This window comes from Alosa alosa, chromosome 22 (genome assembly GCF_017589495.1).
Source record: "Alosa alosa isolate M-15738 ecotype Scorff River chromosome 22, AALO_Geno_1.1, whole genome shotgun sequence".
In the NCBI taxonomy this organism is placed as follows: domain Eukaryota; kingdom Metazoa; phylum Chordata; class Actinopteri; order Clupeiformes; family Clupeidae; genus Alosa; species Alosa alosa.
This window is the reverse complement of record NC_063210.1, coordinates 3,638,758-3,651,864: the sequence shown is the minus strand read 5'-3', so window position 1 is coordinate 3,651,864 and position 13,107 is coordinate 3,638,758. Positions and strand designations below refer to the sequence as shown.

The following is a 13,107-nucleotide window of genomic DNA, read 5'->3' as shown; positions in this document are numbered from 1 at the left end:
ATGTCTATGGGGATACTTGTTTCCATGATCAGAACACTAATACGCATGTGCATAGCAAAAATAACAACTTGGGCTTGCTCCGAACGCAAGATAGCATGGCGTCTCAACTGTAGTCTACACATGTCCCAACTGTACTCAGTCTACCCTATATCTATTTTTTTAATGTACTCTTTCCAGACTTTGCATGCATACGAACACGATTTTCACAAGATCACGACTACAATATGAAACCCGAGTGTATGTCGTCTTTGCTTTGCGAGTAAGATCTTGACTTGTGAGTAGTATACGCGCTCCTGAAAACCGGGCAAGCACTTTTACTATTCTAACACATTTTCTAGTTTGGTTAACTTAATCGGGAATATGTTGGGGATCTTGTCTGATTAATGACAATGGTCAGGCAATTCATAGGCCTATTTCTAAATTTCCTTCCCCGCTGATGCCATATACATCTTGTCCTTGGTGAGTCTGTTAAGCGGCGTGTCTTTTCTAAAGAGGAAGTAGACTTAGTTGTTTATAACCTGTGAAAATGCGGCTGGACTCCGTCGAGTTAGGATTGTGACCAGACAGCGCATCGTTGACACCAGGTGATGAAACCCATTTACTTCTGGGCTTTGCATAATGTATCATTCATTGCTGGCTGTGGCATATAATTGTTATGACAACGTTAGAATGTAAATGTAAAGTTACTTACTTAAAGTTACTGACATACTGCAGCTGGTTGTACCAGTTCTGCTATAATTGGAGAGGCTAGAACTATACAGTTCTTAAGGCGTTTTTGTGTTTGCGTTCGCACACAATGAACTCTGAGACGCTTAACACATTTAGTAGCCCAATTATTACATGAACATAAAGTAATGAAATAGACAGCATTGCTAACGTTTATTGACAAACTACAAGCTCATGGTATCAGGAAGCATAACAAAAAAAAGAATCAGCAGACTCAGCAACAGTTCTTCTAATCTGTCTAGAAGGCGTTTGTTGCGTGACAAATAATCAGTCTCTGCAGCCTTCTCATGCAGGTTTCATAAAAGGAAATTTAAACAGAAACTGAATTAGTTTTACAGAGATTTTTAAAAATGGCCCTTCTTCCTTGGCATGCAGATCAGTCATGGTTACTATGATCAGATCTATGGTCAAAGGAACTCTTTAATCCCCAGCTCCAAAAAGGAGTTCTAGGAATTGTGTGTTCTAGGAACTGCAAAAAGTTCCTACAGTAGGCTACGAAAGGGCCTATAGTTCCAATGCAAATTGGCACTAAGTTGGCATAGGCCTACTCAGTCCATACAAGACGTTGGTGCACTTTACAAGCATTGCAAATGAGAGGTAAAAATCAGTGAGCAAAAATTGTTGTCATCAGATAGTACAGTGTTAATAAGATACAGGGAATTTGCTTGTAACATGTCAATCGATTTTGGACTTCTATATATACTTCTATATTTCTTTCATTACAACAGTTAGAGAAAGTGCGTGGCTTGTTCTCTTTCCATGGTACATATTTCTGTATTCTCTTTTCAATTAAAACCCATATGATCAGATGAAATACTCATGCATCACTATCTGCATTTAACATTCCTTTTATGGTAATTTCTCTGTGGCCTACTCAAAGAGCACCATGTGCATTCATCTTTTCTAACCTTGCTTGTTGTGTTGTGATTCTAGTCTGTTACAGGATGGCAGTGGTGACGGGCGGCGTGTTTGCGCACCTGTTCTCTCTCCTTGCTTCAGGCAGCTTCGTGTGGGGTGTGTTACAGCTGATCGGCCTGGCTCTAGTACTCATCATCTTCGTTAAAATTGTCCTGGTGTCAAGGAGACGCAGCGGACTGCGCTGTTTTGCTCTGCCCCCAATGCGCAACTGGCTTCTCGGTCACCTGGGCATTGTAAGTCACCTCTACACCTCAAGCAGAGAAGTTGATGGAATTGTAGAGTATTCTAGTTAGATTGCAAAATGCTTTAAGCTCTCCAAAGCAGAATCAAATACAATTTCTCTCTATCAGTAACTGACACAGTCTGATGTGAAATCTGATGAATCTGGGGAAATGTTGGCAGGATTTGTGCCACTCAGACCATATGGTGTTACAGCAGAATAGATTGTGTCCCTGGAGGAAATTGTGACAGTAAAATAGCTCAACGGTAATCTACATCTATGTTGTAACAGGAAATTGGGTCTGGACTAAGTGTACTTTTTGACTCACGGGTTCACCCACCCAATGTCACAACTTCTTATTAAATGTTAGTAAATGATTAAATGACAAATGTTAGTAAATTATTAAATGACAATTTTAGTTGTTTAGGTTCCACAGAACATTCACCAAGATTACTTTATATTTGCTCATGCTTTATATATGCAAATTATGTGGCCAAGTCAGGAAGTATGGAGATAGAATTGTACTGCAATGTTTTGGACTTCACACCCGCTTGACCACTGTAGTGTCTTTCTACATTATGGACCTACAGTGTGTAGCAACCATGTTGTACATTGATGAGATATTCTTTTTCCATATTGTGGAATGGAATTGATTAAATGGAAAATATATTGACATTCTCTGAAGTAAAACATTCAGTAATGGTTTGACTAATTTCTAGTTTGGATGAGCACATTAGTCTACATCAAGCCAAAGGCAATTAAATTACAATGACTGCTTGTGTCATCGTCCTCACGGTTGAGGAACTGTTTCTGGTTGATAAAGGGTTAGGTTTAATTCCAGAGGATGTGACGCAAGCCTGTACCCGAAACTCTTGTGAAATTGAAATGTGCTGTCCAGTAGCTCACCCATAACAATATCTCAGAATTATTATTAGTAGCCTATACAGTTTATATTATGGAGGAGATTATACTGTAGGAGGTAATTCCATGGATCAAGGACATGTTTCTAGGCAGTAAGTATGTGTGACAACAAATCCGGAGTTCTTGCCATACCGAAAAAGAATATGTCAGCTCATCAAACCTCAGCCATTTGGATACCAGCGTGTGGACAAGCCTAGAAGGGTTTGGCGGTGGTAGTGTAGTGGCTAAGGAGTTTGGCTAGCATTCCCGGCGTCCACTGTTATACCCTTGAGCAAAGCACTTAACCCCGAGTTGCTCCGGGGACAATGGCCCTTGTAATGTAATTGATTATGTAAGTTGCTTTGGATACAAGTGTCTGCTAAATTAATTTATGTAAATGTAGAAGGGAATGTCTGCAAGAAACACCAGAGTCCAATAGACCTAACTGTGTCCCATAGACCTAACTGTGTCCCATAGACCTAAATGTGTTGTGATTAGGAAGTTGAAAGGATTTTAAACTAAATGTCCAAGTGTGGCACGTTTCTATGATAGTTGAGTTTCTATGTGCAATGCAAGTGATCTGAGGTGGTTTACCCTGCACCCTTTCAGTAAATCTCATCATCACATTCTTTCTCTCTCTTTCTCTGTCTCTCTTTATCTCTCCATCTTGCATTTGTACTGGTGCTCAGATGAAGAGTTCAGAAGAGGGTTTGCGGGAAGTGGATGAGCTAGTGAGGACCTACCAGCACTCCTGCGCCTGGTTCCTGGGCCCTTTCTACAACCTGGTGCGCGTCTTCCACCCTGACTACATCAAACCCCTGCTACTGGCCTCTGGTGAGACTACAATAGTTCTCATGTCCTCAGAATCTCCTAGAGACCTCATCTAAGGTGAAGCCTATGGTTAACTAGTGACTATGCATAAATAAAACAAGATCTCTCTCTCTCTCCCTCTCTCTCTTTCTCTATCTCCCTTTGTGTATCTTTGTATGGGTGGGTGCACACATGCCCATATGCAGCTTCCATAACTATCAAGGATGAATTATTCTATGGGCTTATGAGACCATGGCTTGGTAACTATAAAACATTGTGTCACTTCGTATGAATGTACACACACACACACACACACACACACACACACACACACACACACACACACACAGACAAACCTCACATTCATTTTGTGTTTGCCATATCAGGACAAGGCCTACTCCTGAGTAACGGTGAGCGTTGGTCACGCCACAGACGGCTTCTAACTCCAGCGTTTCACTTTGACATCCTGAAGAACTATGTTATCATCTTCAACCAGTCTACTAACATTATGCACGTGAGTCAGTGGCACGTCGTAACAAGCCTATCACGCACGCCATCTGAACTGCTGTAGACATCTGCACCCGCACACTCGCACACACACACACGCACGCACGCACGCATGCAAACACACACACACACACACACACACACACACACACACACACACACACACAGCCTTGTATGACCTGCCCACAAAGTGGTATTTGATGAAGCTTTCAAAATACTGGGTGTAAACAGCACCTGTGTTCAGCGTTTGTCATCAAGCCACCAAGCAATTTGGAAATGATGCAGTACATTGAACAAAGTATTTCATTGCAGTTTATGCTATGCCGAACCCACAGGGTGTTGTTGGCAGTTTTGCTGTTTGGTCTGTGGGACCCTGCATTTAGATATGATGTGCAACAATTTGCGTTTATTCAGAAGTCTGTTTTGTGCATGCACACACCCATGCATGCACATTTCATGTTCCTTTTCTTGCCATATTGAGGGGGAAATCTGATTGTGTCTTAGGGATTCAACGTTAGCTTGTTAGCTCAATGTTAGCTGATTATTAGTCAGCAGATGATAGCCTGATAAGAGGGTGGGAGGAACTGGCACAGATCAACAGAGCAACAGGAAACACAAAGGGCATGGCTGTAAGTGCGTGTAGATTTCTCACACAAGACAACCTGATAAGAGCACCCATGGTCAGAGTGCAGCTAAATGTATGCTGTCAACAAACCACTTCCTGTTAGGATGGTCATCTCCTGTAAAAAAAAACAGTTCTGCTTTTCAACATCATCATGTTTCTACATGATGTTCTACTATGTTATTGCCATAGAAGCCAGTAAAGAAACAAACACTTGTGGGCTTTGCTGACATTACATTTCAGATAGGTGTAAATTATAATGATTGTTATGTTTAACAAAGCGTATGTTTTTTTTCACAAAGTGAATACACTTTGACAGCCAGATAATCGTTGTGCCCTTCTTAGTTTATAGTTATCCCTCATCCTAACAGAATCCATACATGTATGTATATAGGTTTTTCAAAGACCCTTTAAAATGTACTAGGAGGTATTTTTGTCTCACTGACATTCCCTTTCTTGTTTTGTTTTACTTTCTCTTCTTTTGGCCTCCCTGCCTGTTCTTTTGCATGTGTGGTTGGCTTTTTCTGTGTGAAAATATAGGCAAAATGGCGCCGCCTTGTGACTAAAGGAGAGAACTGCCTGGAGATGTTCGAGCAGATCAGTCTCATGACTCTGGACAGCTTGCTGAAATGTACCTTCAGTTATGACAGCCACTGTCAGGAGTAAGGTTTCACACATGCCCGTACATTTACACATTTTCCCTCATGCAGGTAAAAGAATGCATATTTGACAGTTTTCAGTCTGAGGCCAAACATGTTTGCAGGCCGATCCATAATCTTCCCACGTACAGTATTTCAGTATTCTTGACACTCTGGAAATGTATCTGCCCCTTAGTTTGCTATGTTATTATTATACTTATTTTTTACTTATACTGTATTTATAACTATTACTTATACTATTATATTATTACTTATACTTATACTATTACTACTATTACAACTATTACAATATTATTATTATACTATTACTACTAATTATACTATTTATACTATTACTACTATTACAACTATTTAAAAACTATCCATAAGAAAAGGCTTTGCAACCAAGCATTTTAAAAACACAGTGTGACCAACATTCTTGAAGAAGCTGTCATGAGATAAGTGGGCACTGATCAGATAAGCCCCAGTAAGTTGTTTTTGTTGTTCATCCCAGAGAGCCCAGTGAGTATATCTCAGCCATCTACGAGCTGAGCGAGCTGGTGGTGAAGAGGCAGCGCTACCCGCCGCACCACTGGGACTGGCTCTACTGGCGCTCCTCTGAGGGTAAGCGCTTCAGGAAAGCCTGCGATGTGGTGCACAGCTACACCGCCAGCGTCGTCCAGCTGCGCCGCTCGGAGCTGGAACAGCAGGGGGCGCCAGAGATCCAGGCCAATGAAAACGCAGGCAGGAAGAAAGTCACTGACTTCATCGATGTGCTGCTTCTTTCCAGGGTCTGTGTCAGGACTTCTACACTGGGTGGCACTGCGTGGCACTTGTGTGCATTAATGCTTGATGCAGTTTGAGTTTGCATAAAATCAGCATTGAATTTGACTCCTATCTTTGCATGCCTTTGTAGCTGTTGCATATTTTCATAAAAATAGATAAAAATGGGAAACTACAGTGAATAACATTACAATTGAAATGCTTGTTTAGGATGATGATGGCAATGGTCTGTCAGATGATGAGATAAAAGCGGAGGCCGACACCTTCATGTTTGAAGGTGAGAGTCTTTGTCAGTTCCAAGATGACTTTACTTTATTTCTCTTTTGTTTCAATATTCATACTCCTTTTCTAACTCCATCATTGTCTCTCCTTCTCCACAATGTCTCCCTCTGCCACCTTGTGCAGGCCATGACACCACAGCCAGTGGGATCTCCTGGGTTTTGTACAATCTGGCCTCTCACCCTGAGTACCAGGAACGCTGCCGTGAGGAGATCAACACCTTATTGAAGGACCGGGATGAAGACGACATCCTGTGGTCAGACTTCATTCTGGTTCCATGTTATTTAGTTGTGCATGATCAGGAAACAAGTGGTCTCTCTTTGTACTTTATTTTTACTAGTATACTGTATACTTAGTTTCAATATGTTTACTTAAAGGTTGTATCAGCGATAGCGGGGATACGTCACTTCTGTTGATGTTCAAACCCCTCCCTCCCGTGCAATTAAAACTCTCCTATATGCGCATCTCGTTGGTTATTGGTTGAAACACTTTATTTTGCCAACCCTTGTTGCTAGCAATTGTTATTGTGTACAGATCTCGGAGCCTACAGTAGGTTGCCTACATGGGGCAGGCAGCTAGCGGATCGTTAGGAACGATCAGATGAATGTGTTCATTTATGTTTGGGCCTTTTTTGGGCCTGAAATTGCTGATACAACCTTTAAATTATAAGACAATACTGAAAATAATAAATGGCTATGGCAGTGCTGTAATGCTGGTGTGAATGTCTGGCTGGGTGTTTCTGCAGGGATGACCTGACCAACATGCCTTTCACCACCATGTGCATCAAGGAGAGCCTGCGCCTCCACCCCCCGGTGCCAGCCCTGTCCCGCAAGTACTCAGTGGACAAGACTGTGCCAGGGGAGTGCACCATCCCCACGGGTAAGACAGGGAGGACCAACGGGGGTCAAAACACTAAACTGCTGTTTGTGTGATGAGTTAGAGTTTTGGATTGTGGGCTGATGGGCGTGTGTGTGTGTGTGTGTGTGTGTGTGTGTGTGTGTGTGTGTGTGTGTGTGTGTGTGTGTGTGTGTGTGTGTGTGTGAGACATTTCAGGCAACATATGTCTGGTGAGCATTTATGGGACCCATCACAACCCAGTGGTGTGGCCAGATCCAGAGGTGAGGGAGTGGCACTGCAAAAACACACACCCATCCACTCACATGTTTCTATTTTCCCCAGCGTCCAGTCCAATGCATTAAAACCGTGAGTCTTGTTTCTCTGCCCTGCAGGTGTACAACCCGATGCGCTTTGATCCAGACAATTCTAAAGGCCGTTCACCTTACGCATTCATCCCTTTCTCGGCTGGTCCAAGGTATCCTTTACCAACAGTGTGGAGTCTCAAGCTAGCAACAGTTCTGTGTCTCAAAATATTTGACAATTAAGTCAAAAGTATCAATTCAGTAAAGTTCACTATACATAAAACTATGGAACATTTTGTAAACATATCTTATATTTCTCACAACTGAACAATGGACAGTAGCAGATAGCAGTACATTGAGCTTATATTGGTATTTTAGTGCAACTGCAATAAGTTGTATTAAATCATTATGTCGAGTTAGTTTGACTGGTTGGTTTTACAGTGTAGGTTAGGTGGTTAGGTTTGGAGGTTTGGTTGGCAAAGATTATGCTGTGAATGCATTTTACAGGACATTCACAAGCCTTTATCAAAATGGTGATGTATGTACCTGTAAATCTGCTGTCTTCACTGTTATCACAGGAACTGCATAGGGCAGAATTTTGCCATGGCAGAGATGCGCGTTGTGGTGGCGTTGACCCTGCGCAGGTTCCGAGTGAGCCTGGGGGGGCCACCAGTGCGGCGTGTCTACAAACTCATCATGAGGGCGGAGGGGGGGCTGCACCTGCTGCTGGAGCCACTGGACCCTCAGTCCACTTTATGCCAGAGTCCCCCGCCATCACCCTGACCCCAGTGTGTGGCACAGTATTTTTGCTGAACCTGGCAAACACATTGACTTTCTGCTCTGTTTTTTCTGTCTTCCTGCTGAATTAGTGTCTCCGACTAGTGTCGGACTCTAAACATTTGCTCATAGTACTTGCACTTGTACATTCTACTTTAATGTATATTTATGCACATTACATGCACATTCCTCTTCTCTATCTCATTCATCAGGGAAATACTTAGACTGTGAAGACAGTGCAATGTTTTTTTTTATTATTTTATAACTTTTGTACTGTGAGTTTAAAAATGTTTCACCAATAAACCAATGACATCCTGAATCTTATAAAACATTTTAGGCATTTTAGAAACCGTGGTCATGTCTATTTTTCTTCACTACCATCATTTATTCTATGACCCGATGATTGTTAAACACCACAGTGCTCTCATCTCTTAAAACATGAGGTTCATTTTACATCCCAGAATGGGGAAGGTATTGCTACACATTTCTTGTGCTTTGTGACTCAGCATCTACGTATCTGTTGCCCACAATCTTCAACATGACCCAGCAATATCTGCCCAAAAACAAACCCTGTGGTAAGCATGCATCTGCTCAGTTACCACCCCCACCTAAGCCATGCACACTTAAACACAAACAGTCTGTCAGAAGGCTAAAAATAACGCATATAAATAGCCCATCACCCATGCAGCAGGGGCGGGGTGGTCCTGAGGTGCTGGTGATTGTGTAAGCTTCTGCAGGGTGCACACACACACACACACAACACATTGAACAGGAAGACATACCGAAACAGACAGACCAAACGATCAGTTAAGGGCAGCGGACACCCAGCAGCGAGCTAAGTTGGGGAAATTGACCAGAAGCCCCCCGCACACATGGCATCGCCACCGCCAGAGGGGCCCCCTCAGCCCTCAGCAGAAGCCGAAGCAGAACCCGCGCCCATCTGCCCGGTCTGCCAGGGTCCCGAGCCGCTGCTGCTCCCCTGCGGGCACAGCCTGTGCCAGGCCTGCCTGTCGCTGTGCCAGGGCGAGCTGGGGCAGGAGCAGTTGGGCTGCACCGAGTGCTTTGGCAAGGAGCTGCTCAGCAGCGTGCTCAAGCTCCTGCAGGACACGCTGTTCCAGGGCCAGCTGAGGCGGCCGCGGCCCCTGGGGGGGGGGCCTGGGGGAGAGGAGGACGCGGCGGGGGACAAGCCCTGGGAGGTGTGCGCGGAGCACGGCCAGAGGACAGGGCTCTACTGCACCGAGGACGAGGAGCTGGTGTGTGAGGAGTGTGTGAGAGAGGAGCACGAGGATCATCTCACCTGCTCCACAGAGGAGGCCGTGGAAGACTGTAAGGTGTGTGTGTGTATGCATGTGTGTGTGTGTGTGTGTGTGAGAGAGAAAACATTGACAACAAAATAATGAGTAATCTTTGTGCTGGACATGTTAGGCAGCAAATATTGTAAGAGTGTCTTTGGCCTTCTATCTGTGCCTGACTCTTTATCCCCAGAGAGAACTGAGATCTACACTGAGGCCCTTGCAAGAGAAGCTGCAGACTCTGAACACTGCCAAGCAGACCTGTGACGACACAACAGACCACATCAAAGTAGGGCTAATTACATTCTGTGTGCTTACACTGAAACCCTAACTAATTAGTAAGGCCTCTGCAATTCTGTGCAAATAATTACGTCTTCTGCAAAATAAAGCAAACAAGATTCCGGCAATTTAGTGCCAGATTACTTTGAACATTGCAGCCCAGCCACATAAAACCATGTGACATACAAGTCACCGAGGACAATGTCTACTTTCTGGCAGAAACAGTCCGAGCACACAGAGAGGCTGATGAGGGTGGAGTTTGAGAAGCTCCACCACTTCCTGCGTGATGAAGAGGCCGCTGCGATAGCCGCACTCAAAGACGAGGAGGAACAGAAGACCCGCAAGATGAAACACCGACTGGACAGACTGTCCGGAGAGATCGCCTCTCTGATGGACGCCATCAGCACAGCAGAGGAGGCCATGGAAACTGACGACATACTGTTTCTAAAGGTAAGGCTGACGTGTTCAGGTACCTAAACCGTTGCATACTCACTCCCATCTGAAACAAACAACAAACAAACTTCTTTTTTGCTGTGTTTCAGAACTATAAGAAGATAACTGAAAGGTTAGTGAGTTCCCTCTACATATGAATATGGGGTGATTTTTACTTCTGGGTTCCACTCATTTGAGGTTCTATTCTCTTAGAACTCAGTGCACCGTGCCTGATCCACCAGAACTATCAGAATCGCTGATTGATGTTGCCAGTCACGTGGGGTGCCTTAAGTACAGAGTCTGGGATAAGATGCAAAGTATCGCTCAGTACAGTGAGTTGATATATCATGAATATTTTGTTCCTTTTCTCAACATAATTTGGGTACAGAATGTAATTCATGATGCATAGCCAGTTTACTTCTGTACGTGTAAATCTCCTAGAAATTGGCCAAGTCCATCTAAGTAATATGGCTGAATATGTATGCTAGCCTGGATGTTTACTCATGCTTTCTCCTTCTCCCCTTGAAGATCCTGTGACCCTTGACCCCAACACAGCAGACATTTGTCTGTCAGTATCCGACGACCTCCTCACTGTCCGCTACACAGAGGAGGATCAGCAGCTGCCCGACAACCCGGAGCGCTTCAGCTTCTACGAGTGCGTGCTGGGCTCTGAGGGCATCATCTCCGGCTGCCACTGGTGGGATGTGGAGGTGGGCGACTGCTCTGAGTGGGCCCTCGGTGTCGTCTTGGACACCGTCCAGCGCAAGGAGTGGTTCCCGCCCAGCCCCGAGCGCGGCATGTGGACCATCTGCTTGTTGGGCGGTGAGTACCGCGCCCGCACCGCGTCCAACACACCCCTGGCGCCCAAGAAGAAGCCGCAGCGGGTGCGTGTGCAGGTGGACTACGAGAGGGGGCGGGTCACCTTCTCTGACCCCAGTGACAACGCGCTTCTGTACAGGTTCAAGCACAAGTTCACTGAGATGGTGTTCCCATACTTCTCCAACACCTGCAAGCGCCACCCACTGCGCCTCTCCACTGGAAAAGTCACAGTCATCACTGACTAAGCTGCACTAGTGCTTTTGTAGTCTGTTCTAAGCTGCACTAGTGTTTTTGCAGTCTGTACTAAGCTGCACTAGTACCTCAGTAGACTGTTCTAAGCTGCACTAGTGTTTTTGCAGTCTGTACTAAGCTGCACTAGTACCTCCGTAGACTGTTCTAAGTGGCAGTCTTTCTGAAGTCTCTGTACTAAGATGCACTAGTGCTTCTGTACTATGTTGTACAGTAAGTCAAACTAACCATTAGTGTGAACTTTAGACATGTCCTTTAGTAGACATTTAATTGTGGCTTTTCCTTTAAAATGAGAGGATGAGTAGAACTTCAGACATTCAAAAGGGGGTGGTGTCCCTTAAGAGAAATTACATTTGTACAGAGGGACATTAGAAAGATGTAGTTGTTCTATCATCACACTGCCTCAAAGAATGTTCTGAGAAAATAGAGCTAAGACAACTGGAATGTAGCAGTTTGGTATGTGCCATATTCCAGATAGCTGAATAGTGTCCTCACCCACATGATATTGGGCTTAGTGAGAGTTCACCACAAAAGCAGATCTGAATATCACCAGTGGTTTCGTGTTTGGTTTGATATTATTCCCCTTCATAACCTGAGGTAAGAGATGCCACCATCCTTTTTGAAAGGCGGGGATGTGTGTTGTGTTGATGTATAATAGCATTGCTGATGATATTGTATATCATATATAATCATTGAGCATGCCACATGCATGGTATACTATGTACATATGAGATGTACAGAGGAAAATGTAGTATAAACACAGTCTGGAACTGTCTAGGCCCATTACTTTTCTGCAGTGGAAATAATTTAACATTCATGGCTTTGCATGAGACTAGAATTACATATGTTGTTGCATTTTGCACTTTTGCATAAACAAAACATGCTGCTGTCCATTTCTTAAGTCTCTTTCATGGGTATATAGCCTTGAGAGTGTTGTATAGATGTTTAACATTTTTGGATGTAATAGAAATAAAGACTTTTTAGACAAAATGTTGGAAAGTCTTTTAGTGTTTTTCCATGCTAAGAGAAGAGGAGAAATGAAACCTGGTGCCTGGGCCGGCTGTAATCCTGCGATGACACGCCACCTGTTGCCACCAGTCATCCGTGGGACGCCGCGCTGGGTCACATGGTCTGCCCTGGAATGTTGTGTTGAACTGACTCTCTGGCCCGCAGGGCTGTGGAGCTCTGGCACCCAAACATGTTTTTAACCTTTCAACTTCTGCCATTCCCCTTGGCCATGAGAACCAAGACTCCCTGCAGGAAACTTGCACTATCCTGTGTCACGTCGTCATTCGCTGTCTTTAGTACAACGGAGTAGGCACTTATCCTTTCTCTTTGCCAGTGTAAAGATAAAGGCATATGAATGTAATGTCTCTTCTCCCAAACATGCCTGCTTTTTGTCTAGCTGCATGTCATCTCTTGGATTCTAACTCCTTATTCTGACTTCACAATGACATGAGGGCTAGACATTCTTATTGGAAGTATGAGTTGATGTCCCAAGTCAATTTTAATGAAGGTCAGTGGTTTGCCAACCAGCTGCTGTCAAGCCTCAGATGCTGGTCAAGGCTGGGAGTCAAGGCTGCTGAGAACCATTCTGACCCTGTCACACTGAAGGGAGCGGCGCACAACAAGGACTGCACACTGACCACAGGTCAACATGGTGATTCTACTACAAACATGGACCACAAGCCGTAGTCCAACTCTGACCTAAGAGAAA

General features: G+C 44.2%; 2 protein-coding genes across 2 annotated transcripts; both read left to right on the top strand.

The window, feature by feature from the left end:
- The first annotated feature begins 87 nt into the window (after positions 1-87).
- On the top strand, positions 88-8,650 carry LOC125287237 (cytochrome P450 4F3). The gene is made up of 13 exons (XM_048232799.1): positions 88-584; positions 1,660-1,877; positions 3,454-3,598; positions 3,781-3,834; positions 3,961-4,088; positions 5,244-5,365; positions 5,856-6,132; positions 6,335-6,401; positions 6,530-6,659; positions 7,149-7,282; positions 7,457-7,521; positions 7,633-7,715; positions 8,121-8,650. Exons 2-13 carry the CDS (start codon positions 1,671-1,673, stop codon positions 8,323-8,325), a joined length of 1,617 nt encoding a protein of 538 aa, XP_048088756.1. The 5' UTR covers positions 88-584; positions 1,660-1,670; the 3' UTR covers positions 8,326-8,650.
- Positions 8,651-8,948: 298 nt separating this feature from the next.
- Positions 8,949-12,380, top strand: LOC125287238 (zinc-binding protein A33). The gene is made up of 6 exons (XM_048232801.1): positions 8,949-9,650; positions 9,805-9,900; positions 10,110-10,340; positions 10,433-10,455; positions 10,536-10,654; positions 10,851-12,380. The coding sequence occupies exons 1-6, from the start codon at positions 9,192-9,194 to the stop codon at positions 11,384-11,386; spliced, it is 1,464 nt and encodes a 487-aa protein (XP_048088758.1). The 5' UTR covers positions 8,949-9,191; the 3' UTR covers positions 11,387-12,380.
- The last annotated feature ends 727 nt before the right edge of the window (positions 12,381-13,107 follow it).

What these genes read in the sequence shown, in the direction of transcription:
- LOC125287237 (XM_048232799.1), top strand. Translation starts at nt 1,671, where the DNA reads ATGGCAGTGGTGACGGGCGGCGTGTTTGCGCACCTGTTCTCTCTCCTT. An exon ending in ATGTGCTGCTTCTTTCCAGG is followed by an intron (nt 6,133 to 6,334) that starts GTCTGTGTCAGG and finishes ATGCTTGTTTAG; the next exon opens with GATGATGATGGCAATGGTCT. An exon ending in GGAGTGCACCATCCCCACGG is followed by an intron (nt 7,283 to 7,456) that starts GTAAGACAGGGA and finishes GAGACATTTCAG; the next exon opens with GCAACATATGTCTGGTGAGC.
- LOC125287238 (XM_048232801.1), top strand. Translation starts at nt 9,192, where the DNA reads ATGGCATCGCCACCGCCAGAGGGGCCCCCTCAGCCCTCAGCAGAAGCC. An exon ending in AGGCCGTGGAAGACTGTAAG is followed by an intron (nt 9,651 to 9,804) that starts GTGTGTGTGTGT and finishes CTTTATCCCCAG; the next exon opens with AGAGAACTGAGATCTACACT. An exon ending in ACGACATACTGTTTCTAAAG is followed by an intron (nt 10,341 to 10,432) that starts GTAAGGCTGACG and finishes GCTGTGTTTCAG; the next exon opens with AACTATAAGAAGATAACTGA.